The 22173-nt window shown below is 27.9% G+C and overlaps 2 protein-coding genes across 3 annotated transcripts; one reads left to right on the top strand and one right to left on the bottom strand.

The window, feature by feature from the left end:
- Positions 1–13107: 13107 nt before the first annotated feature.
- Positions 13108–22171, bottom strand: LOC119674611 (ubiquitin-like modifier-activating enzyme atg7; the record flags this gene model as incomplete). Its single annotated transcript, XM_038085758.1, has 6 exons — positions 13108–13789; positions 13847–13963; positions 14037–14321; positions 21628–21804; positions 21861–22049; positions 22109–22171. Coding segments are annotated over 6 exons (876 nt in total), but the record flags the coding sequence as incomplete, so codon positions are not given.
- LOC119678717 (32 kDa beta-galactoside-binding lectin) lies at positions 16747–21595 on the top strand. Of its 2 annotated transcripts, XM_038090715.1 has the most exons (4): positions 16749–16817; positions 17415–17496; positions 20593–21180; positions 21241–21595. In XM_038090715.1, the coding sequence occupies exons 1-4, from the start codon at positions 16802–16804 to the stop codon at positions 21524–21526; spliced, it is 972 nt and encodes a 323-aa protein (XP_037946643.1). In that variant the 5' UTR covers positions 16749–16801; the 3' UTR covers positions 21527–21595. The 2 variants fall into 2 exon arrangements, with proteins under 2 accessions (XP_037946644.1, XP_037946643.1); XM_038090716.1 differs by having other exon boundaries at positions 16747–17496.
- Positions 22172–22173: the final 2 nt, after the last annotated feature.

Genomic DNA, 22173 nt, shown 5'->3' with positions numbered 1-22173 from the left:
GATCACGTGCTTTTGTAAACAGTTTTGCGAAACAATTGATTTTAAAACAAAGATCTTTTGTTTTAGTAAAAGGAAATATAATATTTATATTATGTTATCAGACTACCATATTTACTCTTCAGTGTTTCCAAAAAATATCCCGTGCCGCCCTTTTTAGCTACTCTCATGCTACTTTAACTACGTTTTCGTAACTAGTTTTGAGTGCATTATTTTTGTATTAATCTAGTATTAATTGAATATACTTTATTATATTCTGCCTCAATTATATAAAATCAAGCCCATGATTGTACTTAATTCATTTGGATCCATCATTCAGTAATACTGAGCCATATGCTTTCTAAATATTTTTACCTTATATAACAAAAACTGTTTTATATAATGTGATTGGATATGCCCATAGTTCCCTAAACCGCGCGGATCTTGTAATTCTTAATATTTAATTAATTTTAAAAAGATTTATATACTTAAAAAGGTTCTACTTGCAGCTTAAACTTTATAATTAATTGCTGCGGTTATATCATCTTTCGAGCTTATTTCTAGTCCCAGGTATTTAAACGCGTTTTCAAATATCTTTCCACTATAAACGGGTTATCATTAGAACTAATCCCTGATCCTAACATGTATTTTGGTGGGACTTTACTTTAAATTCAAATAGTGATTGCTTCAAATTTCTTGATTGTGATATTTAATGCTTTGAAGTTCTTTATTATAAGACGAATGCTTACAGCAATTGTCAAAATAACGAATTTTTAAGCCCCCCACAAGAACTTGATTTTAGTAGTATCTGCGCTGTACGCGGCATAGATGACTCTATGCATATCATCATATGAAATACTGTTATTGAAATCAAAAGCAATGTAATTGTAAATTGTGATATTTTATCACATACTAAACCTTTTACATTTCTATTTTATGGGAAATAAGTTTGCATTATTTATTAATTATAGTATAATTATTTACTTTTTATATACTTATAGATTTTGAATTAAAAATTTCTATTTTTCTATATAATTTCTCGCTATGTTATTTCCGATTTTATACAGTATACTAATATTGTATTTATACTACTTATCAGTCTTCCTGTTTTTCATCTATTTAATAGATCTTACCAAAAATATTCATACGAGTAATAAATAATCTTCTACATTTCTATAAAAATTTGTTGTGTTTTTTATAATAAGTGTTCTGACGCAGGTAATAACATCAAGAAAATATATAAACTATTTTTCAAAGTTTAATATACTAAGTAAGATACTAACATTTTATTAAATTCCATGAAGAAGTTAATATGTAGTTCCGCTACGCAAGCAGCTATAAAATCTTTCCAGTAAATTCAAATTGGTCTGAAGCCACACAAATAACACATCTGTATTGGCTAGCACGAATGTAGTAACACTCGTCTGTATATATGACAGTGAAAGGTGCAAAGATATATTGTAGCAACTAATAACTGTACAAAAAAGTAAGTTGATTAACCATCTCTGAAAACCCTCAAAAGCCCAAAAATATTCAGCAATTGTTAAACTATTTCCGTTTTTAAAAATATCAAATATAAATTGTTTATGAACTCATATACCGACATCAAAGACAAATGTCTAAGACAATTCAAATGATTCATTTGAGCCAACAGAATTTCTAATAGAATTGTTGGTCTAAATAGATTTCAACCCAAATTAATTATTGCCTACTTGATTAATATTACTATTATTAATCACAGTTTTAAAATGAGAGCTGCAGGTGCTATAAGAAACAAACTGAAACTCATCTCATCTCACCTATTTGTGTCTTGTGGTTGTTAGGAAATAAGCTCAGCGTCTCCAACAACCTTTATTTTTAACGAGTTTCCTTTAAAGACTTGAACTAAAGAATATTGAAAGGTTTATCGATACACTTAATTTATTCAGTTTATCATAGTAATAAAGAAAAAGGCTTAATTTGTGTAGATTTGTCAAAGTAATATGGGGAAAGCAATGATCCAGATAATATGCTATTATCCCCTAACAATAGGCATTGATATTATATTAAACCATTCTAAATGGTAACGGTCACGGAGAATGCGTTCAAAGCGCTATCTATTCACGTACCATTATTACGGACAAAAGCGGAGCAGACAAAGATATCCATTTCTGAATTTTCAAAGTGAGACTATTAACTATTTAAAGTACGAATCTCCACCCAAATTTCTTTAAAAACAAAGCTTCACGCGTTTTGTGGACAGCTTCTAATAGAATACGGTTTAAATCGATGGTGGAGTCTAGAAGGAGTTCAGGAAATGAGTAGTATTGGTGAATATAATTTTAAAAAAGATGCTGGCATTTATTTGTGAATATGTAGAATGAAAAACTAGAAGTTATGTTGATCTATATGAATATATTTCTAAGCAGAATTCTTTATATTCTTTATATTGGACAGAATATGTGTTATATTACAGAATCTGATATAACAAACGGTAGAACAGTGCTAACTTGTTCAAATAAAATTCGAGTAGTCATATATCACAAGACCTCCTTAAAAGACTTCCTTTTTTCAGACAAAAACCTTGGGGTAAGATGAAAGCTGAACTTGCCTGACACTTTAGACATCTTAAAAAATATATATATATATATTAACTAATTAATTTAATATATTATAATTTGTTAAAAAATTGAAGATGATGCAATCCCGGTTTAGACAATAGGTTGTATAATAACATATTACCTATTAGAAATTAGCTTTTTAAAAATATTTTATATATACAATATATATATATATACTTATATACTTTTATCAAGGTAATTTTTTTCAAATGGTTTCTATAGAATTTTAGTCAATAAAAATATATACTATATGTACTCTGAATTTTTATAGTAAAACCGACGAGCGATTGGCGAAAAAAACCATTTACGAAATAAAGAAATAAGATTCTTCAAGATTCAAGATTCTTCCAAATAATCAAATAATCATTATCGCATTATTTCGGCATCACAAAGTCATAAAGCACCAAAATTTCTCTTTAATTATGAATATATATTATATATTGAGTAAAAAAATTGATAACAAAAAATCCAATTGACGTTTTGTTTTTAATTTTTATTTATGTAAGTACTTAGATTAATATAATTATTGTATAAAAAAAAATCTTCCCAATTAGTATGTAAGACATGGAAGAAAATCATGTTTTGATAAGTGTTCCAATATTTGACATTAATTTGACGTTATATTTGTTTATTTATTTTGTTAATACTTTTTTATATAAAATTAAATAATTAGTAAACACGCCCATTCCTTAATAATTAATAAATTCTCTTTGAAGTTTCTTATTTAGTAATTCTAGGTCAATAACAATTAGTAATTAATATTGCAATTTAAACAAAACATATTTTTATAAATAAATATTATTTTACGTTTCTCTGATAGATTTCAATTGATGCATAATTAAGTATAAAAATATATGAATGAACAGTGATATACTGTAAATCCCCATTTCTGTATTTAAAAACTATAAAGAATTTAAGAGAGGGTTTAAAAGAGTAATATTAAATAAAAATTGACAATTTTTGATAATAGATTTTGTTATTACTTCAATCGATAAATATAATTTAATAATAATGACAAAATAAATATATTACTCTATATTGAAAATATTCAAAAAAGATAGATATATAGATGATCATACTAACTGGGCTAACTTGTGTCAACAAAACTGAATCTATTATAATATCATAGAAAAGTTTTAACTGACACTATATTCGAATAGCTTAAACCTTGAAAGCACATTGGGAATCTTGAAAACAATTAAAAAAGCAACAATTATTGTTAGAAGAGATTAACCAGAAAATACTAACGGATCGGATGTATACGATGTTGAAATACTCGGAAACGCTGGATAAAAACACTATTATCTTTTAAACAAAAATTCGTAATAGACAGGTGTGTACTCTTTAATATTGAACATAACTATCAGAATTATATTATATCCATCCTTACTGATAACCAGGCAGCAACTAGACACACAACTCAAATCAATTGGTATGAAGACTGGTGATCGAATGGTTTAAAAAGGATCAAAAATGGATCTTAAGAATTTCCATTTCTTTGCAGACAAACTTGCCAGAAAAAACATTATTCGATTATATGTTAATCTAACCTAAATAAATTAATGCTAATTAAATTATATATTAATAAATTAATATATAAACGATTATATGTTAATCTAACCTAAATAAATTAATGCTTTTGATTAAATTAAAATATTCTTGCCAATATGCTTTAGTATCTAATAATACCAATATTCTTTAGTACAATGTTTAATTAAGCTGAATAAATTAAGACTATTGGTTAACCTAAAAATATTTTTTGATTTAGACTTCCTTTGAATCATTAAAAACCAGATACAGATATTGAAAGCGAAGTTTGATAAACACAGACAGATACAAAGACATCAGATCCATCATATTATAAAGCCCCGTATTCAGTTATTCTTAGTGTGACTTAAAACTGTCCACAGATGAAATAGAGTAAAGGTGCTGATTCACCAACTCAGACATCTGAATATCAATATCAATAATGTTCTGACAATCGTAGGATATAACTTATAAGATGGGTAAATATTTAACTCTGCAGGTATCAATGTTCTTTATTCCGTTTGGGTTACGGTAGTTACCAGACATGTCAGCAGTTAAGATACCAGTAGTTAATCCAGTAATTAAAAATGTTAGAATTTTTTTAATTACATCAGCCCATTGGTTAGGTTAGGTTGGAGTGACGATCTCGCATACCGCACTTTAGCATAATTAACGGATAAATGTAATACCAAGGTTGGAAAGATTACATTGGCCTATTTGCAAACAATTTATATTCAATGTTTGTTACTAAGAGAACAATATCAATTGAGTAGCGTTTAAGAAATCATTGTGCACGATAATTTCCAGTATACATACTGACGTATGAATAGTTAAGAGCCACATATATTTTCAAATACTCTACAGTCTGCTAAGTGTTAATATTAAAGAATGGATTCAATCATATATGGAAATTAAGGCATTCTTTTTCGAGAGTTTGTTTGCTATTTCGTTTTCGTTAAATGTTCTAACGGATACGAAATTTCCAGTCAAATTAAGTGGTTCAAAACTAGGAACATGATACCAAATCAATGGTCAGTGATTGACTTCATCGACACATATAAATTCCAATACTTTCGAACTCAACAGGTACTGTATTATTTATTTTTAGCATAATATCAGTTGAGATTTGGATAATATCGCTTCTATAAGTTCCAATACTTTTGAACTCAACAGGTACTGTATTGTTTATTTTTAGCACAATATCAGTTGAGATTTGAATAATATCACTTCTATAAGTTCCAATACTTTCGAACTCAACAGCTACTGTATTGTTTATTTTTAGCAAAATATCTGTTGAGATTTGGATAACATCACTTTTATAAGTTCCAATACTTTCGAACTCAACAGCTGCTGTATTGTTTATTTTTAGCAAAATATCTGTTGAGATTTGGATAATATCGCTTCTATAAGTTCCAATACTTTCAAACTCAACAGGTACTGTATTGTTTATTTTTAGCAAAATAACAGTTGAGATTTGGATAATATCACTTCTAAAAGTTCTAATACTTTCGAACTTAACAGGTACTGTAGTGTTTATTTGGAAATTTGGATAATATCGCTTCTAAAAGTTCTAGTACTTTCGAAGTCAACAGCTACTTTCTCAATAACTCAACTAAATTATTATTAATGTAGGACCCAACAACTCTAAAATAATTGGCAATGTAACAGTTGGGTTTTCGATAATAACACTTCTATAATCCTTATTTATATTTTTATGGTTTATGATAATCATAAGATCTTCACTTATCGGTAGACACACATACTCGAATAAACAGCCCATTTCACACATCTGGGTATGATGGTTTTAAATTAATTATTTATATTTAAAAAAAATATTATTTAATATTTTGTTTATATTTATAATAATATATATAAATATTATCAAATATAATGTGTTGTGCTTTTTGGATAAAACTGGTTTTCTGCTTGGAAATTTCAAATACTATTTAAATATTTAGAGAATAAAACTATTTGAAAAGCTGGTAAGAAAATAAATTTTAAACGTTCTTAACATATTTTTTAAATTTATTCAAAGACACTCAAAAAAAAGCTTTCACATTTATTTAGGTTAACAAATATTTATATTTATTTTTTCTTTTTATTTATAGTTTGTTTAATTTAAAAAAAAATTTTTTTATTTTTTGCAAAATCAAAATTAACCACAATAATATTGTCTAGAACCAACAAAAAAGTCGCAGACATTGTTTATTAACATTTTTTTATGTAATATCAATTAAAATTAAAAAATTTGAAACTCACCATATTGTTGATTTTTTATTCAATGTAGAAAAAAAAAATTAATTAATAAAAAATTTATGTTTTAGGTACGAGTTTTCGAAAGAAACTTCGAAGAAAGTTTATTGAACGCGCATGCGCAAACGCGAACTGCACTGCACTTTGCAATTGTGATTATTCAATGCTCACTTGAGCGGCGCCGCGGTAATTGCTGCAATTTATGCTCTTACAAAATGCAGATGTGTAGACGAACTGCGAACTGCAATTTCAAATGACTCGCATCGATGGTTTTTACTTTTACCAATATTTTAAGTTAATGGGTTTTTTAATTAATTTTTTTTTATACCATATATTCAAAATTTTTTATTAACAGATTTATTTGTCGGCACGAATGCGAAAATGCGCGCGCTTACTTATAGATTTTGTGGAGTTGTTCACGTTGCGGTGTTTTTGGCTGGATTATTTTCATATCCACAGAAATCTTCGCTTTTATTTAGAAGTTAACATATTTTGAACTGACTACCAGCATCGGCGTCTGTTTACCATATGTAGCTGGGCCGTTACTCAAGATGCGACATTTTCACAGCATCTTGTCTTCTTCTCATCTCTCCGGCTTAAAACACTCGAGGCATCGTTATGCTAATAGTTCAAATTTATGATTTGTTTACATTATTTTGAGTGTCTTTAAATTTGGTTTTGAGCATATTATTTGTTTATTTTTATCTTTTATAGTTATAATTTTGTTAAATATCAACTATATGTAGCATTTATAGAAATTTCACAATAAGTATTGAGCTAAAATTAAAGGGTATTATTATGAGCGTTGGCCAATCGCTTTCTAGGGCTAGTTTTTATTACAAAATAATTTAAACGGACCCTTATCGTTTTATCTTCCCGTTCCAGCTACGCCCATTGGTACATTTTTTTTTTACTTAACAATATGTCTAAATCACCTATCAATAAGTTTCAGAGTCTTAATGTTGATATAATGATTTATAAATTATTTCAAAGGGTCTCTGAATAGGTGGCCAGGGCTTATTTACCAGACATCCTTTTACACAAATAAAATTCATTATTTTGCATCTATATAGTTGAAATGAGTAGCTACTCCGTTGATGGGGCCAGAACCTATCAATAGGAGGATACTGTACCCTAGGAGGATACTGTACTGTACCCTGAAAAAGACCAGAATCAAAAGAAATAGCAAAATAATAAGCAAAATTTAAATACTTATTGGTACCTATGACAATAGAAGATACCAGGATTGTATGAACTTATTAAAAGAAAAACTTAGAATCATCACAGGAATATTACGAGACTGGGTTTTTACATAAATGCAAACTGTAGATTCTGTGAAGAGTATGAAGAGTCAGCCACACATGTGCTGTTAAAATGCTCTGCGCTGATGCAAACACGGAACAGACTCCTGGGAATGTATATCGTTATGAAAGAGGCAAAAAAATTCTATATAGTAGATTTTATACTACTTTTTATCCACGCTTAGACTCATATTCTAAGCCCAGAGGAGGGCATAATAGACCCTATGGTCGCGTATCCCCTCTCAATATTAATAAACTATATAGCTGTGGAACTAGAAATTTGTTTAGGACATTTATAATGTTGGCGTATAAGAATATGTTGCAATTTTTCGTAAAACAATATATTCCTTACTGAAATTCAATGCAATCCTAAACTGAAACTATTTAATACAATATGAAAATCCATACTACCTGACTAGGAATGTGTTTAGTATGCAATTTAAAACGCATCTGAATAATCATATTAAAAATCATTTTCTGATCAGCCTTTGTGGTCAGGTGGATGTTAGAAAAATTATGCATTCGCTTCTTCTTCTTTCTTTGTTATTTGCACTAACGCGAGTTAGTGTCTAAAGCTCTTTTACTCAGTAGTGTCTGTGATCAGTTGGATAATCCATAGTAATAAGAATTCTGTTGAATTCTGCTAATAGGTTACACAGACGATTTCATAGAAATATACTTTGAAGCTCAAGCACTCAGATGGAGTCCCCAGGGAAATCGTCATCGTCGTGTTTGGGCGTCTGCGTGAACATAACGAAGGATTGTCGATGCAAAATTACAAGCAGTAAATTATTTTTGAAATAACATTCAGTCGAGAAGGATGCAATTGAGTTCGGTACAAAAAAATGATAGAAAGCCGATCCTTCACTGGTAGAAAAGAGTAATAGAAGAAGCCCAGCATATCTTCCTAGCGGAATATATATTGCATTTGATGTAAGAGAGTACAATTATGAATTAGTGTCCGCATCCAAAGAATCGAACAATTCTTTGTGTACTAAATAATACGGATTTGTACTAATTAAAAAAGATATTACTTGATCCTGCTAAGAATCACGATCAACTTATAATTTGTTATGATTTTTTTCAATGAAAGTATGCTTTTCTTGAAAAGTCGTCATATATTACGACGTCTGCTCAGAAAGAAAATTTAAATACGATTAGCAGGTACCTTTAGAATTGTATATTGATCAAATTTTCATTCGGTTATACATAAATGATAACAAATATATTTTTAATAGTTCGAATAAATATATCAAATATTTATATTAACATATATATGTAAATGTATATAATCGGGATTATACAAATGAACTAACTAAATGGTGTAACTTGGTGTAATGCGAGTCAGTAATTCACTTTTATAATATTAAACAAACATTATAATAGCCTTTTATGAACCATTTTTTAAATATATATTTTATAAGTGCATATATGTAATTTAAAAGTACAATAGAACCCAAAAAGTGTTCTACCAAAAATAAAACAAAGTTTAAAAAAGAAATAAACAAAAAATCTATATAAATTTAACCGCTTGAGTTGTGTCAAGCGACAGACTGTCTGTTAAGAATAAGAATGAGAAAAAAACGTGACTAATTCAACACAAATATTTTAAAATCATAAAGAAGATACAGAGATTTGCGACAGGTCAAAATTTAGTTAAATGAACTTTAGAAAAAAATTAAAAAAAATTAATGATATTCATATGAATTAATTTTCTTATTTTTGTTTTCGGTGTTTGCCGAAACATTAGGCAAAACACTCCGAAGAAATGAGTGAACTGACGTGTGTTTCTTATAAGGTTTAATAGTTCATTTTGGGGTTAATTCGATGCATTTCTTCTGATCGATTTTCTGCTGAGCATTTCATCAGCTATTTTTGAAGAAAAAACACTAAAAATAACACAAAAAGTAACTCAACTAAAAATGTAAATATAGATAACCTTGGGCTTCACAATATTAGTTCTGATACAAGTGTTTTTTAACCTGGGGTTAGTGCCTTTTCTATGAATCCAAATAAAACAATATTGCATACATTCTTAAATAAAGAAACTTAACTGTTTTATTAGAATGTATAAAAATAAACTATAATTTATTAAATTTGATAGAAATTACGGAATATTTAAAAATGCTTTATCGATTAGCCAGATTACAACTAAACATATTAATTAGAATATACATTTTCGTAATTCGTTCTGGATTGTCGTATGTTTGTTTACGAGTAACACAAAATCTTAATCGTCCAAACTATATTCCCTATCCTACCGGTATGATTGAAAAATACATGTTTTCTCTTGCATGCCTATATCTCACCTGTTGCCATGATCTCCCTCCTATTATTCTGCATATCACTAAGGATTAGTTTTTTTTAACTCTTTTTTTAGATCATTTAAATTTTTGTTTTCTTTTGCAAAAAAAAATTTTTATTCTCTTTTCTCCATTTTGCTGTTAAATCCATATATTATATTATAATACGGATTCATATTATCCCATATTATATTATGGGATTTAATAACATATCCCATAAAATATACTGTTAATAAGTTATAATATTTAAACTAATGCCTTCCATTGTTGCAATGGATTTCTTATTATTATTGCTTTGATTATTGAATTATAATTTCATTCATTATAAATGGATAAACTTGTTATATAATAATATAATAATAATAATATAATAATAATAATATAATAATAATAATATAATAATAATAATATAATATTTAATGTATATTAGAAGTGATTTAACTGTTCATAAGATAATGAAATAAAATCAACATTCTAAGACTATTCAATTAATTCTTCTTTTCTCAGTTCTTTGGTCTTGGCAGAGTATAGTAGCGTAGGTACTTAAAATGCTTATAATTCGTTAAGGCAGACCATAACAATCACTATTACTATACTGTGTATATCGCTTTATAGCTTTTTTCCATAATTAACATACTTTCACTGACTTTGTCCTGCACAAGTTCGACACATCAAAAACTATTTTAATAATCTTAATTTTTATGTTTAGTTCCTCAGGGAGTTGTTTCTCTAAGGAAAAACTGGGCTGATAAGCAATTCAAGACGTTGTAGTCACGTGTGTTTTAAAAAATCACAGTTTTGCTGATAACTGATTCTGATCAGTACAAATCAGGTTTTATAGTCCAACCATGATTAGGTACGAATCTAATAGACCATTCTGTCGCGGATCAAAAAATATAATTTGTATCTAATGTATAATACATTATACCTCCAACTAAGTGATTAATCTATAACTTTCTTTTAAATAAGTAACCGAATATAGTTCAGGAGTACAGGAAATCATTCCGTATCAAGAGCAGAAAAGTATTTTATTATAGAACTATGACAACACTTTCGCATACTGTTCAGATGAGATCAGTGTCAAGTATGGTTCTAAAAAGGTTTTACGTGGTACGGTGAAGATATTATATGACTGTGATTTTAGTACAGTTTTTCATATGTAATTTCGGTTCAGAATTGTATTACGGTATACCAAAGCATTTCCTAATTCAGAATGGACAATGTTACGGCTACCCTGAACAAATTTATCGACGGAATGTTGATCTGACGCAAAATACTTTATACTATTTCGGTTAAGTTATACCAGCTATCGAGAGGAATTCATTATAGACCCATTGTGTTATCGTATGAAGAAAAACTTAGAGGTTTGAACCCACTTTCAGCGATTTTTTCAACTGCCGTTGTCTCTGTAAATTGTATTTAATAGCTTCATAGCAATGGATGCGGAAGTTGTAGCTAACTTAGTTAGCTTAGTTTATAAAATTCCAATGATTACTTTTTTATATACAACTGATGTTAACTTGAGGTATTGAAAGTTTTTCTTTCTTGATGCTTTTTATTCCAAACTAATCTCTTTCATGGATTCTAAGTAAATAAAGTAATTGTAAAAAAAAAAATTGTATATTTCGATAGTTTGAATATAACAGTCCAATATACTAGAATAAATATCAAATAATTAATTTAAAAGATAAAATTATTACTTACAATTTAAATATAAATATTACTTTGTAAAATTACTCTGTAAAATAAAATAAATTTAAATTTCAACTTAGTATTTTTAAATTTATTGAAGTGAAATCGTTCAACATCCGGTACTGTGACCAGAAGAGTCCTATTGTACCAATTTCACTATTGATTATAAAAAGCCCTTTAAAGTTTTGTGGACAACATACAGAACTAAATCTAGAGAAGAGCTCTTAATCTTAATCTGTTCTGGTGACAGAAATTCCATATGAAATAAGTTTCTTCTTCCTCAATTTCGATTAAATCGAATCGTTTTACTTACGTTATATCCATTTTACATGTAAACAATAGAATTATTAATGACAACACATACATATATTTGCAAATAAGTTTTACATGACATATATATAAAAACATAATACATTCATTTAATAATGAAATATTTATCAATAATACACTACCCAATATGATTGTACAATATTTAAGTATCTAAATACATAAAATGCAAAATTGTTAATAGAATTAAAAAACATTAATGATTGTGTGCAAATATCAAAAAGCGGAACAACAGGCATAGATATAGTTATTATAGTTTAAGGAGATTTAACATGTAATATTATAATGGATAGGCGAACGAGGTGGAAAGACTGAATATTAAATTTAGTTCGGCCTATTGCATGCAATCCAACGTCCTCATCATGTAGCCAATGCCACGTGAGTAAACTAGAGAAAGGAAGAAAGAGATAGAGATATATGACAGCCAATCCATTTGGATCTGTGAAACGACAAACAAGGAAAAGAATTAAAATGGGACTATTTAAATTTAATCGATATTAATTGAAGTTGTAAAATCTGTACACCAAATCTACGACTATAAGCTGGTGCCTGATTTGAAGCAAGCGACTTGCTATATATGGCAATACAATTTAACTCATTTATCGGCACTTAACACTGTTAAGAGCGCCAATTCCAAAACTCACTTAAAGCTAAAGAGCAATATGGCCATGGTGAGTATAAAGCAGACATAAAAATTGTTTAGACATTAATTAAAATCCAATACACTATTTGTACTTTTTTTTGTTACAATAACAAGTCTTTCAATATTCCTAAATACTAAAATCTACACTTACATGTACAGATAGATATATTTACAAAATTATAAATACATAATCACCTTTAATTATCATTGATATCACATTTAATATCGTTTATATGTGCTTAAGACAACTATTCACTCTTCTCGAGATAGTCGAAAGGTAAAAGCTTACCAAAATGGTATTCACTTTCTTCTTGCTGATAATTATATAGTAAGTCTAATGTTAAAAATACGAAGAATGGGTTTAATAGTAGTGCTTTGACAAAATAAGTACTTAAGATATAAGATATATGCTTCGTGCATACTATAACCATAACTTTTCATTATATATACGTATATTAAATATATTATATTTAATATACGTATATTAAATATACGTCAGAAGCGTAAATTATTTTGAATAAAATGGTCAAGTTGCAATGGTCGAGGAGTGCTTCTAGGTAGCAGTAGTACTAATTAATGGAATACTAATTAATTTATTAAAAAAAAAACAATTAAAAAAATTGTACAGCCTCTAGAACCAATATTGGGAAGAAGAAGGTAAAAAAATTTATAATTTCCTATATGAATGCACAGGTCTGTCCAGATTAATGTATTCCAGTAAGAAAAATATCAAACAAGTAATGGACATGTCACAAATATATATCGTAAAAGAATAGTCTTCTTAAGTAGAAATAAAAGAAGAGAAATAAAACTGAAGCAGACCTAATTATAGTTTGATAAAACCGATCAATCAATTTATAATGATCAATTTATGTTCTATAAACAGTTTTAGATAAGCATTCAAAGCGCTATTGAAAAAGTGTTTGTAATTATGATATTTCGTCAGTTATCTATGAAACTGATATCTAAATGCCTTTTGTAATCGCCAGGACTTCGTCAATGTGAACATTTCTTAATGTAATTGAGTGCAAATGAAATATAAAAATTCTAAGCAAATTCTACAAATATGTAGTTTTAAAAATATTTAAAAATATTAATTTCTCTAAATGCTTTCTCTAAAGGCTACTCGTCTGACATTTCCAAATCTGAGTCATCAAAGTCTATTATCTGTAAAACAAATCCAAAATTATTCACAATCATTAAAAAATTCTTAGGATTACTTACTTCACTATTTAAATCCTTGAATTCTGAAATTCCAGTTAAATCTTCCAAATATTTGGCCGTTTCAAAGGCTTTAAACAAAAATTGATTGCCTTGTTGACGATATTCTGTTATGACTTTCTGTAAAATATCAAAACAATATTAAAATGTTTAATTTGCATATAATTTTATAATCAATATTACTAAAATTTACCTCAGAGCAAGCAATACATTGAGAAAATTTTTGCGTTGCCGGCAGAATATTTTCATAATTGCACAGCATGCCTCTTATGGAATGCGGAATGATACCAAGTAAACCTTCAGGGGTTTTATCACTTGCATCGATGTCGTTAGCATTAGAATAATAAGCTGGTGCCGCATCTTTCTGAGGATGTTGAAGTATGGATACAAGTAACTCTACTGCATAGCTAGCAGCAATATTAGAAACTCCAGGACGAGTTACAGTGCATTGTTGATCAAGTGTACGATCTTTAAGAGACTGAATAGGGTTTCAATTAAATTAGTATATGAAAATTAAAATTTTTAATAACTAAATTATATAATAATAATAATAACACAATACAAATTAGAACAACTATATTATATTTAATTTTTATTTAGTTCTAATCAGATTAAATCAGATGATTAAATAAACACATCCGATTTAAACAAAATGGTAAAGATGTTTAAAGAATCATAGTATAAAACCAGATATCATAGTAGAGTTTTTGGAATATCAGATTTAAAAAAATCAAATAAAAGACACATTTTAATTTTATTTGAAAAAATTGTCTATTTTATTAAAGACTTTTCTAAGAAAAACAATCACTTATACTCTTTTTGATTGGTAGATCTGGGGTAACTCGAGATTCATTTTTAGTGCAATTTTCATTTTCGATTGGTAGATCTTGAGCTAAATGTATAACACTTGAGATTAATTTATAATGCTCCAGATATTTTGCCAGAGTATCATTATTACTCTAAGATTAACAGCTGATTTATATGTATTGACAAATAAAGAGTGATTTGATTCGATATATGTATTTATTACATACATTATTACAAAAATGTTGGTTTACTCTAAAAATGTTTGATTGATCAACAAAATTTGACAGATCGAGAGTAAATCTTTATTGAACCCAGATTTACCAATCGAAAACACCATTAATATTTTTGAATATTTATCAAACTATTGTAACTAAGGGGTACATTTGGTACGAAAATCATATATCGATTTATGACCATAGACTGACTGTAGTGTAAATATCATTGCAAATATATTAAAAAAATATGTATTTATATAAATAAATATTAATATATATATTGTTATGAATAAGGAATTTAAAAAATCTTTGAAATAGTTTTCTAAGGATGTCAGTTTGGAAATAAATTTTATTATATTATTAATTATTAGAAAAAATTGTGTGTTTGCGTTCAATAAAACTTCGAGCAATAAATACAGTTATTTAAAACTAAAGCCAACTATTTAATTATTTATCGAGATTAAGCGATCGCAAACGACCAAACGAATTGGAACGTACACAAAAAAATTAATATATATAAATATATACATACACATATATAACATATAGATTATATTTCTTCAAATATATATAACAATTTGTTAATTACTTAACATTTCCTAATTAACCCTTTTTAAAATATATAAATAAATTTTAGTCATTTAAGCAATAAATTATAATTATTTATTTTGAAGTAATTATTAGTTTACTTTTATAATTATTAAAACGCTGAAGTGAAAAAAAATAAAATAAAAGCTATAAAGTGGTTTATATTAGGTCTGTTCCACGAGCTACTTTAAGAAGCGTTCCACCAGCAAAATTTCGAGTAAAAAAGAGCCTCTGAGATAGTGCAACATCCCTGTCGAAATTTGAAAATGCTACACAGACTTTGCTCGTACATTTTATTTCAATTAAAATTTATGTTGATAAGTGAGTCAACTGTTTTGGTTTGAATTTAAATTTTTGTATTGTTTATTTGCGTGGCACTGGTGTTCCCACCAAACTTTACACAAAAGGCCATGTTATGCAGAGAGTCTCGGGCACGGCAAAATTCGCTCTTTCGGAATATGCCGAAAATGCATGTTATGCAGAGTGTCACATCAATGTTGCCAATTTTGTATATTTACAGTGTTTTGATACTTTTTGGTTATGCCTATATTTAAAAGGAAATCTATATATGCTCACCTTCAATTTGCCATTATATTATTTTATAATAATTATTAACAGTACTTACGCCTTTCCTTAAAATCGGAAAGTGTAATAAATAGATTATTAGAGGTTTATAAAAAAACAGCTGTGTTGCTTTGTGCATCGGCTCTCATGGCGGAGTTTGAACGAACATATTGTTTTTTCTCTTACTCTCAAAAAATAAACAACAACAATTGTACTCATGCCGTGACCGAGACACTCTGCATAACATGGCCTAAAGCTGTTCCATGAAAATCTGTGTAAAGAGCGTAATTTGACACTTTATATGTGTTACGCTCGCAGTTTGTACTTTAGTTGTGTTTTACTACAAGTAGCTCTTCGAACAGACTTATTTTTGTTTTATTATTATATAGTATTTTATATAAATATCGCTGAAGTTTCGAAGTTTATAATTATTTATTGTTAAAGGGGGATTTTTTTAAGACGACACCTTTTTTGAATTTTCAAAAACAAAAATGTTTAACAATAAAAGATTTCAAGTTGGTAACAATTGTCATAGAAGTCACTCAATTTACTATTTCTTGTTAACAACAAAACTCAACAAAGTTGTGCTCATCAAAAGCACAACTCATCTGATCACACAAAAGCTTTAAAATGTTCACAAAAAAGAGAAAACTAATTTACTTTGTTTTTGTTTTTCTACTAATATTTTTTATCATATGTTCGTAAGAAAACTCAAATAAATAGATAAAAAAAAAGACAACAAAGAGTGTAAAATCAGCGAAAGCAAAATAGTATCAACAAAGTAATGACCGAAACAACAGGTATGTGTGGCGTATGAGTGATAAACAAATATACCGTATCAAACTCCAACGAAGTGCTCAGTTGTAAATTATTTTAGCAATAATTGCACACTGAGTGATACGCATGTGACAGAAGTAGTGTGCAATGACGTAGTCGCGTAAACAAACGAACAGAAAGTTGAGAAAATTATTTTCATTGCGAGCAATTGAAAAATTCATATAATTAAAATCGACGAAAAGTGTATTTGATTAAATATGATGAAATAATGTTAACTGTCGTCATACCATAAAAAAACAATAACAATATCACCTATTTTAAAATATTTATTTTTCGATTAGATAAAAGTTTCTTACAAGAGCAAATAAAAAAATCCCAAATTACAAACCGTTTAAGAACGAACCAGTGTTTTTATCACTGAAAAAAAATATTTTTAACAGCAACAAAGCACGTTATCAAGTATTACCGTTTCGCGGAGTGTAAAAAGCACATTCCAAACAGTTTTAACAGTTTTAATAAGTTATAAAAATATTATTTAAAAAGCATTAAATAATCGAAAAAAACTGATACAATTTAATTATTGTAAGCAAAATAATTATTTTTCTAAAAAATGTTGACAGAATTCGCGGGCAATTTGGCGCATCACCTGGAATTCGGCCACACTCTGGAAGTTGTGGCCAAGACCATCGACAGTGCTTCAAGGTTTGTTTTAAATATTTTAAATATCAATATTAAATTATTATTTTCATTATTTATCTTGAAACGTGTTCGAAGTACACTTTATACACAAACTGTCAACTGTTTTCATAACTTATTTAAATTTATTTATTTATTTTATATCAAAGCTGAAAGAATTGTAAATACCGTAACATTTTTTCTATGATATAAACAACTGTGACTAATGAGGCTTAATGTTATGGCATTTATAATTAATTATAAGCAAAAAAAAAATAACTATAAAAACATACAGTACGAGTATGTAAAATATAGGAAATATTAAAAATGCAATACAACCTTCAACCCCTAAAATTCTCAAGCTACAGTGTTTGAACAAAAAAAATGAATTTATTTGGAAAACAAAAATTTTTTTTTATATATTTCTAACTTCATACTTATATGTACATATAGTACAACTTCACTAATCCGAATCCATTAAAATTGAGTTCAATTCAAAGTACTGAGACGATTGAATCACATGAGTCATATTAAATATTCAGGAAAAGTTTTATATAAATATATAACTATTTATTTTAACAACAGCAACTGAATAAAAACTAATAAATAATCCACAGCTCATTAAATTAATCCATAAATCAAATGACACATTCACATGAAAAATAAAAAAGTTTATAAGTTTATAAGCAAATAGTAAAGAAAGGGTATAACTATGATTTATTTCATTAGACTACCGGGGAGACATGTTGACAATATGTCATCTGGATTAGTCAATCAGTTGTCGAGTTGGACTGCAGAATATATGATGTATATTTAACATTTTCTAATTTTGCTAGTATTATAATGGAATTCGAATCACCCGAGATTCGGATTAACACTGATCTTACCTTCATGTTGTCAACATGTCATCCAGATTAGTGAATCAGTTGTTGATTAGGATAGCAGAGCATATGATGTATATTTAACATTTTCTAATTTTGCCGGTATTACAATGGAATTCGAATTAACCGAGAATCGGGTTAACACTGATCTACTGTATGTATACATATGGAAGCGGCATTAATTTTAGGGTCTTGCTAAGTTTGATACAAAAAATTTGGTCTAAAGGTTTTTGAATTTATGAACTCTATACCCTCTTCCAAGTGCATACTAAACAATAGCAACTTCTTTATTTTACCTTTTTTATCTTTGGTTTAAAAAAAAGCATCTTTATTAGACTCGGCTTCATCATTAGAGCAAAATCTTCTTTCTAGAGTATTCTAGAGTTGTTAAGAGTTAGATACGTAATATACGGTATATGAAAATGTAATTCCAAGTGCGATTCATACAGTTTTATAATTGCACAGTGGTCACATACTCACAATTTTGTGTAAAATTATGAATATTATTATTTTTAAACATTTTAAAGATAGGAACTTGAAAACTACAATTAAGCAATTAAAATTGCAACCTTTTTTTGTGGAAATCTATAGTTCTGCTTTTGTAGTTCCTTTTGGATGTGGTGCATGACGCTTGGTCGTCGAATTTTACGAGTGGTTACGAAACGTAGACCCGGCCGTTCTTCAAACCTCAAAACTATACTTAAACTCAGTTGTTTAGTATTATAATTTTTTGAAATATTTAATGTTTTTACAAAATATTGCATTTTATTGCATATTATTTTAAAAAGCAATAGTTATCTAGCTTTAAACAACGATTACAAGCAAAACTATCATACAGTTTTCTGTTTGTTCTGTAAGAAAGAAAATTTTTTCACTAAAAATGTTTGTAAGATAATAATTTTAAAAATAGTTTGAGGCAAGTGAGGTTTTTCACAAAAATAATCCAAAATTTAAAAAAAAAAACTGACTTTGAACCATTATAATTTTATTGGTCCATATGTCCATATTTGTTTATTAAATATACTTAAATTTTTTTTCCTACTCAATCTCATAAACTGAAAATTATATATTTTTTGAGGCTAATACTAAGATATTCGATTTCACTTTAATTGTCAAAAAACGAATATTATCAGTAAACAAAAATTTGTCCAAAATCTTTATATAGTTCTAGAAATAGAACAAATAGAATATAGAACATACATAAAATGATATGCCTATGATCCAAAATCTTACAATACCAGCAAAATTGGTGGAAACATTCACCCATCTTCTGTGCTTATGTTCTGACAAAACCAGAAAAAAATTAAATATTTTTATTTGGCAAAAAAAAGTTTGAAAACTCATTAATAATAATCATCTTATTATTTTTGTAATGATAACATATAGATTCAAGAGGTTCTACTATTGTTAACATTTTCTTTTTAATTTAGTCATGGACTAAAATAAAATACATCCTTAAGCTATGGGCTACATTTACTACACTGATATTCATATTGCATAAATTTCTTTCACTGAAACTCACATAAAATGTCCTATTTACAGTACCCTCAATCCATAAAGATAAGATTTAAATATTTTTAAAATTTCGTAATAGAGTACATATCATAACTACTCAATAAATACAAAATATTGATAAAGAAGACTTTCCGACACCAATATTTAAACAGGACTATAATATTAAGAAAGTAAAAACTCTTTTTAATTTCTAATTAGGTTAGACCTTGAAAATGTTCTTATAATTATGTGAACTTAGTTGTAGATATTTTTATGTTGAAATAAAAAACTCAATTACAAAGTACACTTCATTACTTCGCTTATGCATTCTATTATATATCTATAATAATCTATACTGGTCAAAATGCATCTAAGCCTCTAATAATAATAATATTAGCTTAAGTTTAAATATATATATATATATTAGAAATCAGCAGCAAAAGTGCCAGGTTACTGCATAAAACAGAAGATAATATAATATAAAAGTGGTGACTAACAGCACGAAATATAGAATAAAAGTAAAATAAAATTATATTGAAATTTTGTGAAATCAAAAGATATTATATAGAACAAAAAGGTGTAACTAATCTTATCATGTACTTGCATGACTAGTTTAAAAGTAAATAATAATAAATATTAATAATTTAGTTAAACTTTTAGTTCCTATTGTAGTGCAATTACTTCCTGAAATATTTTTAAATTAAAAAATACATTTATTTCAGACTTAATTTCATATTTTTCCTTACAGATTTCACATTGATATTGGCACAGCAAAATCTGTGATCGATCCAAATGCTCAAATAGGCTTACGTTTTTCTTGTTATTTTCGTGAGGATCGAATTGTGCGTAATGCACGTATAGATGGTCATTGGGGACAAGAAGAAGTTGAAAATATTATGGACAAATCAGTGCCGAATCCCATTGTGTCTGGAGAGTTTTTCATTGTCTATATAATGGCATGCGAAGAACAATTTCATATCTCAATTAATAGTCGTCCATTTTGCACATTTCGGTATAGAATGCCGTTAGAATCATTGCGTACCATAGAGATACACGATCAAATACAAGTTATTAAACAAGTTGATCATCGTACAGTATTTCCAAATCCTTGGCCAGCTATACATGCCTCGGACTATTTTAAAGCTTTTAGTAATGATGTACCGATACTGTTTTCGCCAGGACATTTAATTGTTATAACGGCACGTTGTTTTGATAACAAAAAAGGACAATTTATTCTAAAATTTATGGATACAGATACTAAACGAGAAGAATTTCACTTTAGCGTACGTTTCGACCAAAAATGTGTCGTACGGAATTCTATGAATAAAAACTTCGAGTAAGTTTTAGAATAAAAGTTATATATAATATTCTTAATCAATCATTTTTTAACTAATAGTTTCGGACAAGAAGAACGTCATGGAGGTTTTCCTTTTACTTTTAATCAACAATTTAAACTTGCCATTGCATTTACTGAACGTGAATTCCTGACAGCGGTTGATGGTTACAATTTCTGCAGTTACGCTTATAGAACACCTAATGTCCTGCAAACTTTAGTGGGCTTTAAAGTTACAACTATTAATGGTTTACACATGCACATCACTGGAGTAGATCACTTACAATTAGGCGATCCAACATGCACAAGTTTCGAAAAATATTCGAAGATGAATCATGAATGCGCTTAATTCTTAAAATTAAATTATTGTTATTTACTATTTGTTTGTATATAAAATATATATGATTTGTTAATTAATTATTGTAATAAAAATTATTTTTATTTACTTACATTACCAGGTGCAGTTACATCGTTGCAAAAATAACAACCTAAACTATTACCATTTATACATTTTAGGTTGCCAATATTAGTTGGTATAGCAAAGTCGCCGATAGTGTCTTGAAATTTGGTGCTACCATGTCGCATTACCAAATAGCTATCAAAACCTAAGGCTGTATTAATAACAATCTAAAAATATTTTACTATAAATATAAATATAACTTTAATATATTATAGTGACGCACCTTTTTATGTGCAGCGCCTAATAAAGTAGGTAACCATCGACTTTCTCTGGAATCGGTTAATAAAAATATAACATCGTGTTGAGTGACTAGTTCTTTTATTTTATTAATATCAGCTTCTGTTTCGGATTTTTGGGCTTCGCCAATAGTATGTCCAGGCATTGGTATTTGCATGACATATCCATTAGCCACCTTAAGAAATGCATTTAATTAGTACATTTTTTATGTTAATATTATTTATTTATCTTTACCGTGCTAGGATTAATTTGTACTAAACGTTCAGCAGCAATTTTGGCTTTCATAATGTGGCCAGCAA

This window comes from Teleopsis dalmanni, chromosome 2 (assembly GCF_002237135.1).
Source record: "Teleopsis dalmanni isolate 2A chromosome 2, ASM223713v2, whole genome shotgun sequence".
NCBI lineage: Eukaryota > Metazoa > Arthropoda > Insecta > Diptera > Diopsidae > Teleopsis > Teleopsis dalmanni.
Note: the sequence above shows the minus strand (reverse complement) of the source record. Positions and strands in the feature narration are given on the sequence as shown.